At 36.2% G+C, this 7,926-nt stretch overlaps 1 protein-coding gene and 1 pseudogene across 2 annotated transcripts; one reads left to right on the top strand and one right to left on the bottom strand.

Annotated features, from left to right (window-relative positions):
- Positions 1–213: 213 nt before the first annotated feature.
- Positions 214–1,170, bottom strand: LOC143534303 (uncharacterized). Its single transcript, XM_077028816.1, has one exon. The coding sequence runs from the start codon at positions 1,168–1,170 to the stop codon at positions 214–216; it is 957 nt and encodes a 318-aa protein (XP_076884931.1).
- A 721-nt stretch (positions 1,171–1,891) lies between these two features.
- On the top strand, positions 1,892–7,679 carry LOC143534301 (beta-galactosidase 3-like; annotated as a pseudogene). The gene is made up of 17 exons (XR_013135526.1): positions 1,892–1,993; positions 2,070–2,165; positions 2,241–2,353; positions 2,835–2,901; positions 2,984–3,077; positions 3,164–3,307; positions 3,404–3,492; positions 3,654–3,759; positions 3,873–3,960; positions 4,259–4,377; positions 4,455–4,619; positions 4,707–4,885; positions 5,649–5,758; positions 5,843–5,952; positions 6,038–6,148; positions 6,906–7,019; positions 7,142–7,679. The product of XR_013135526.1 is annotated as a beta-galactosidase 3-like (transcript).
- Positions 7,680–7,926: the final 247 nt, after the last annotated feature.

Here is a 7,926-nt window from a genome sequence, read left to right as displayed (position 1 = left end):
AATGTCCTCGAACTCAAGTCCTGCATTACACAAAAATTGGGAAAAAATGTGACAGCACATTGGAGATCTTGTGACAATTTACTAACGGATAATAGATTGCATTTAAAATCGGGGACATGAAGGACACCCTTTATTGTTATTCCATTAGGTAAGGTGTATTCTCCTCTACCCGTAACGGCTATGGAATCCCCATTTGGTATAACAACGGGTCATTCATGATTTTTCTTGTTTTCCTTTACCCAACCACCATTCTGGATACCCAATAAGTTTAAAACATCCTTCTTTCTTATGACCATCTTTTCCACAATGTTCAATCCGTTCACCAAAATTACGCTTTCCATCATTATGAACATATTTGTTTTGTGACAAATTCAGATCCTTCTTCCTAGGCAAAAAGGCTTGAAAGGCAGTTGCGTCATTAATTGGTCTTTTGGACCCAGAAATGGCTCTTTGCTGCTCATCATCATATACCAAATGGTAGGCTGAACTGAGGGTTGGTGTAGGTTGCATAGCGAGGATTTGAGTGCGTGTGGTTCCATACTCGCTATCTAGCCCAAGGAGAAATTCATATAGCCTCTCTTTGTCCTTGAGGTCACTAAGTTTCTTTCCGAGCCCGCATGTACATCCGTTACACATACATAAAGGAATCGGAAGCACGGACTCGATTTCGTCCCAAATGGAGCGTAGCCTCGTGAAGTAGGCGGAGATGGACGACCCCTCCTGTTTGATCATGGTCAAGGAATGCTTCAGCTCGTATGCCCTTGGTGCGTTATCCTTCCCGAAACGTTCTTTCAGATCTGCCCAGATCAGTTGAGCCGTGAAAGCATATTTTACGCTGGTACGTATTTCTTTCTCAATTGCCGTGTTCAACCAGCCCTTAAGCATGGCATCACACCGCATCCAGGCCATGTATGTTGGTGAATCAGGTTCCGGTTTCTTGATTGACCCATCGATGAAGCCAACCTTGTTCTTGGCAAACAAGAAGTTCAACATCTCTTGGGACCAATCTGTGTAGTTTCCATCAGTAAGCACGTCATTAACGTGTAACTGTCTCGGATAATCAGAGGCATGTATGTAAAACGGAGAGGTGTGATCAGCAGCCCCTCCATCGGTTTGTTTTCTTTGGTCTCCGGTCATGGCTGAGCCAAGTTTTTCTTTGTCACCAGTCATGGCGGCGATTAGTGTTTTGGTTGTGGTATGAAGGTTTATTTTTGAGTGTAGGATCTTTTATGTATACGGATCTGATACCATAACAAAATGGTTATATTATTAATTCTTGTAATTACAATGCAAAGCCATCTCAATATATATATTAACGAGATGCTCTAAAATAGCCGGACATTAAGGCATAAATTAAGAAAGAGCCAATAAGCAATAATATAAAATGAAAGACAAAAGAGGAAGTAAATAATGGGCAGAATAATATGCATAAATTATGCACGGTAACGTTTACATCTGACATATCCACGTCACCTTTAAAGTCTTTGAAGCGTTCGTGACAGAGGAAACTATCCCATGCATTTCACTGCATAACTTCACAATGTCGCTTAAGACAAGTAATTCTCTCAAGTCATAAAACTACATTAACTTGAATCATGAAACATTTTATACAATGATAAGGATTTGTGTTGATAGCTAAACTATTTATCATATTACCGAATAATGATTAGCAAGGGTTTTAACTTAATGTAAGTATTCGGATAGTTGTATACATTTACAATCATCATCTATATCACACACAACCTTATCATCATATGTTGAGTGCCTTATCATAAAGTTAAAAGCCTTGCTAAAGCTCGTGTTTGAAGTCTTATTTTAACATGTTGACAACACTCTTGAAGTTGTTCTTCTGAAAAACAACATACAATCCTAACTAATCCAATTATTGGGTATTCAATGTAGCGTCACTTATGACAGCAAATCCATCATTATTAACGGTTAAAGAAGAATCTTGATCTCTGGTTCCATACATTACCCCAGAAGCACCCCTGAGGTACCCTAATTTTTTTTAAAAAAAAATTAGGACTTATTTAATTTTTGAATTTTGGGGGGTCTTGTTGCAAATGCAGATGTGGGAAGATCTTGTAATGAAAGCTAAAGATGGGGGGCTTGATGTGATTGATACTTATGTGTTTTGGAATGTTCATGAACCTTCTACTGGCAATGTAAGTTGATTTATTATTATTATTATTATTTTTAGAATTATTATTATTTTATGGTGATTATGGGTGCATTTGCAGTATAATTTTGAAGGGAGGTTTGATTTGGTGAGGTTTTTGAAGATAGTGCAGAAAGCAGGGATGTATGTGCATCTTAGAATTGGACCTTATGTTTGTGCAGAATGGAACTTTGGGTAATGCTTATATGTTTTTGGTTGTTAAATTGGTGATATATTGTGGTTTAAGTAGGGTTTAGAAAGTCAAATGGGTTGGTTTCTTTGAGGTCAAACCTGATAGAATTTGTTTGATTTTAACATTAAAATTCTATTGTGTTTGGATTATGTAACTAATGTGTTGAATGGAACCATTTTATAGTTGCATTGGTCAAGATATTTGGGCCAATTTTGAATTTGTTACTAAAATGGCCAAATTTTGAGTTTTGGCAGTCAAATGAGTTGGTCTCTTTGCTGTCAAAACTCATAGATATTGTTTGTTTTTAACCAAAAAAAGGACTTTTGTAATTAAACTACTTGATTAGGGTGAAATTAAACCAGTTTATAGCTGCATTGGTCAAGAAATTTGGGTCATTTTTGAATTTGGAAAGCAACAAGTTTGAGTTTCTATATAACTGAAGTTACTAAATGTCAATGATCTAATTTGTGATAATCTATGCAGAGGGTTTCCCGTTTGGTTAAAGTATGTTCCTGACATTAGTTTCAGAACTGATAACGAGCCATTTAAGGTCACAATTCCTCACTTTTCAAAACTTATTAAATTGTTTATCCTTTATACAATTAAGAAATTTAATTAATATAAAAATGCAGAATGCAATGAAATCTTTCACTGAGAAAATAGTTAACTTAATGAAGAGTGAAAAAAATGTTTGAATCGCAAGGAGGCCCGATTATTCTTTCTCAGGTATAAACATATATTTACACAACATTTAACCTTAATTTTGTATTTATTACCAGTTTGGTTTTTTTTTTTTTTTTTTTTTTTTACAGATTGAGAATGAGTATGGGTCAGTAGGAAAGGCTTACGGAGATGCGGAATATGATTACATAAAATGGGCTGCTAATATGGCGGTTAAATTGGATACGGGTGTCCCATGGGTTATGTGCAAGCAAGATGATGATCCCGATCCTATTGTAAGCCCAATCTGACCTGACTAACATGGTAGCCTATTTGGTCTTGGGCTGAAAGCCCATTTAATGTTTAATACTTTTTTCGGGCTTTGTTGGCAGATAAACACGTGCAATGGGTTTTACTGTGACGAATTTTCGCCCAACAAGCCTTACAAGCCTACAATTTGGACCGAAGCTTGGAGTGGATGGTATGTAGTTTTATTGACCATTGAGATCATATGCTTATAAATGGGTCGTAATTTGTAATGGGTTGGATTTAGGTCAACAGGAACATGGCCCGTTTAACTATACATGCCATATATGACAACCCAGTAACTGATTATCTTCTTGTTGTGTCATATTCCTTCAGGTTTACAGAATTTGGTGGACCCATTTACGAGAGGCCCGTTCAAGATTTGGCGTTTGGTGTTGCTAGATTCATACAAAAGGGTGGATCATTCTTCAATTATTACATGGTTGATTTTACCTACGCTTTTTATTTTTGTAACATTTATAAAATTCTTATTGTAACATGACAATATCAGTTTTAAACTAATACTTGAAATACTAATGTTTGGAAACGACACAGTTCCATGGAGGCACGAATTTCGGCCGATCATCTGGTGGCCCGTTCATCACCACTAGTTATGACTATGATGCTCCAATTGATGAATATGGTGAGGCTATAACTATGTATATGCACTTTGACTTTTAAGGTCAAACTTATTTACCCAAAATGGGCTAGTCAGGCTGATTGGGTAACTGATCAAAGCAATGCGCATTTGAAATGGGTCTACTGTCCGGGTTGGCCCGTCCAACACTTTTTGTCAATTTCTAAAGATGTTTACATAATTAAAATTTAGCTGTCCTTTTGAAGTTATAATCTAAATCGAACCATTTTTGGGTAAACGGGTCAAAAATGGCATCTCTACCAAAAATGTCGAAATGTTAAAGATTAGTTATGAACTCACACAGGTTTGATCAGACAACCAAAGTACGGCCATTTAAAGAAGCTTCACAAGGCTATTAAACAATGTGAGCCCGCTTTACTTTCAGAAGAGCCCGCTATCACCTCTTTGGGAAGCCTTCAACAGGTTATATCTTTTTAAATCCAACTTAATTTTCTCCAATAACATAAATCCAGTCTTACTAAAAAAATATTGTTTTTCAGGCCCATGTATTCTCTCCCAAATCAGGACCCTGTGCAGCTTTTCTCTCAAATTACGATCCGAGTAATGCTGCAAAAGTGACATTCAATAACAAACACTACACTTTACCTCCGTGGTCCATAAGTATCCTTCCAGATTGCAACAATGCTGTTTTCATTACCGCGAATGTAAGTAAAACTTACCCAAAGTTTTAAGTTTTTATTTTATTTTATTATTATATATATATTTTTGTGATTACTGTGAAAATGATACAGGTTGAAGTTGAATCTACACAAATGGAAATGTTACTGAGTGATTCAAATATGCTTTCATGGGAGATGTATACAGAAGATTTACCCGTGAGTGATGAAAGCTTGTCATTCACTGCATCTGGCTTATTGGAGCAAATTAATATTACAAGGGATACTAGTGATTATCTTTGGTATACAACTAGGTAGGACTTCTAGTTTGAAGGGTGTCGGGTCGGGTTATTATTAATCATTAAATAGGGCTATAAACAAGCCTAGCCAGAGCACACCTCGGCTCGGCTAGGCTCGTTTATCTTAACAAGCTAACATGTTGAGCTCAAGCCAGCTCGTGGCTTGTTGAGCTGGCTTGTGTATTTTTAAATTTTTACGTTTGACACGTATTGATATAATTATCTGTAACATTCACATACTCGAGCCAGCTCATGGCTCTTTGAGGCGGCTCGTGTTTTTGTTAAGGCTTTTACATTTTACACATACTGATATAATTCACATAATGCGGAATTTATAAACCACGTAGTTCATAATTTATATATATTAAAACTTGGGTGATAATTCGCATACGTTAAAATTTAGGTTTTGCTTTTAAACAAACCAAATGAGAATTTTCGATATTAAGAGAATTTCAATATTTTCTTTTATTTTTTTCATTAAAAAATATCATACAGCTCTAAGTTACAAATGCACACACACAAATTTGGGTTTTAATTTAAACAAGCTCAGCCGAGCCCGAGCCGACCTATACACACAAACAAATTTGGCCTTTAAGTTAAACGACCCAACGAGTCGAGCCGACCATGGCTCGGGCTCAGCTCTGGTCGTTTACAAGCAAGCTGATTTCAAGTGAGCTTTTTAACAGCGAGCTGCAAGCCACGAGCTTTTTGAACAGCCTTACACGTAAATAGCAAATATGGTTTCAATAAAGTTATTAATATTATTACTTTTTTGCAGCGTTGATATTGGTTCATCCGAATCATTTTTAACCGGAGGGGAGCTCCCAAAGCTTCTGGTGCAATCAATGGGTCATGCTCTTCATGTGTTCATTAACGGAGAACACTCAGGTACGCAGTATGCTTGTTTGTTTTTGTTGATAAACATATATTTGAATTAAAAAATGATGTAAACTTAGATGCATTTGTATGTAGGTTCTAGTTTTGGTACAAGAAAACATAGGAAAGTGACATACAAAGAAAGTATTAATTTACATGCTGGAACCAACAAAATTGCACTGCTTAGTGTGGCCATGGGATTGCAGGTTAGTTTATTGAATTTATGTAATATTATTTATATGTTTGCATAATATTGGAAAATACTGAAAGCTATGTTTTGCTATTCTGAAGAACATGGGAGGACATTATGAAACATGGGAGACTGGAGTGTTGGGCCCAGTGGCTCTTTATGGTCTTGACCAAGGAAAGAGGGATTTGTCATGGTTCAACTGGACCTATCAGGTGCGCACGGGCTGAAGATTTAGGGTTGGGTAATGTAAGGGTGTAAATGAGATGAGCCGAGCCAGAGCTTGACTAGGCTCGAGCACAGCTCGTTTAACTTACAGAGAGCTCGGCTCATTTCGAGCTCTATTCCAAAAGTTCGAGTTTGGCTTGTTTAATATTATTAATTAATTCATAATTACTTTCACATATATTTCAATTATAGTTTTGTATATAACATAACAAATACTATTCAGTTAGTTTTTAGCAATATTTATATATATAACAAATATTATATAAATATGTACAAATATATTAAATAAAAATTATATATATAATAGGTTTGCTTAGGCTCACGAGCCAGCTTAAGCTCGATAACCGAAGCTCAGGCTCAGGCTCGTTTGTTAAAGAAGCTTTTTTTTTTGGGCTCGAGCTTGTTTAAGCTTGGCTTGATTCGAGCTTTTAGCAAGTTGATCTCGAGTAGCTCACAAACCATTTGGCTTGTTTACGTCCCCAGGGTAATGGGTGAACAAAATAGGCAACTTTAGTACAGGCTGAAACGGGTCGGTTTGACCCAAAACACTCTATGTCCCAGTATTCCAACTTTTCTTTTGTTTTGTAGAATAATTTGTGTCAAATAGGATTACAAAATATTATGTTATTTTAATAGTAATCTAGTTTTATGAAATAAAAGCTATAACCCGATCAACCATACATAAATAAATGAGTTGACATTGTCATCTCTAATTTTCATCACGGTTTGCTAATTTTTTAACAGGTTGGTTTAAAGGGAGAGGCTATGAATGTTTTCTCCTCAAATACTAATTCTCACATCAAATGGATTCAAGATTCTTTAATTACTCAAAAACAACAACCGTTAACATGGCACAAGGTATGCGTAAACTACATAAATCAAGATCGTTAAAAACGTACTGAACTTTATAAAGGGTATCAGAAAAGATGGATCTTTAAGTCAAAATCATAACTTTATAAAGGTTCTTTGAATCTTTTCAGGCTTACTTTAATGAGCCTGATGGTGATGAGCCGTTGGCTTTGGACATGAATAGTATGGGAAAAGGTGAAGCATGGGTCAATGGTCAAAGCATAGGGAGATATTGGTCAACTTATGCTAATGGTGATTGCCAAGGGTGCCATTATGCTGGAACCTATCGACCGCTGACTTGTCAACTCGGATGCGGTCAACCGACACAAAGATGGTACCATGTTCCCAGATCTTAGTTAAAACCAAGTGATAACCTCTTGGTGATCTTTGAAGAACTTGGAGGTGATCTCACTAAGGTTTCACTAGTTAAGAGATCAATGGCCCGTTGACTATATCAAACCATAACTTTGGTCAAATGGACTTGAACCGTTGTTGGTTGAAGCCACGGGGAAGGTACAGCAAGTAAAACAACTTATTAAATTGCAACTGTGATTAAGAATTTAGCCTAGTTATTTAGGGCGATTTTAATTGATTCAAGTTTAAATTGTAAGTGTGTGCATGCTCTTGTAGAATTTTGTATAATGTTACTATCCTATGTTGAAAGGGAACAATAAGTCTTGTAGTTGCTAGTGATTTATGATGGAATAATTGAACGATTTTAGGGGTCTATCCCTTATATGTTAAGTAAAGGGTGATTGATGCTAAAGTAACATCACCTCAAATACGGTGATTGATGCTAAAGTAACATCACCTATATACGTATATCAACATGTATGCCACATTATACAAACCATATAACGTCATATGGGCCATATGACTATGAACATCGGTCATTTTCATGTCAGCCAAATGTCAT

The sequence above is a fragment of the Bidens hawaiensis genome, unplaced genomic scaffold (assembly GCF_021521415.1).
Source record: "Bidens hawaiensis isolate Kalapana, Puna unplaced genomic scaffold, B.hawaiensis_p1.1 tig00010127_1, whole genome shotgun sequence".
NCBI classification, from domain to species: Eukaryota; Viridiplantae; Streptophyta; class Magnoliopsida; order Asterales; family Asteraceae; genus Bidens; species Bidens hawaiensis.
This window is presented reverse-complemented; position numbering and strand designations above follow the sequence as displayed.

Coding starts and splice junctions, on each gene's coding strand:
- LOC143534303 (XM_077028816.1), bottom strand. CDS start 1,170: ATGACTGGTGACAAAGAAAAACTTGGCTCAGCCATGACCGGAGACCAA.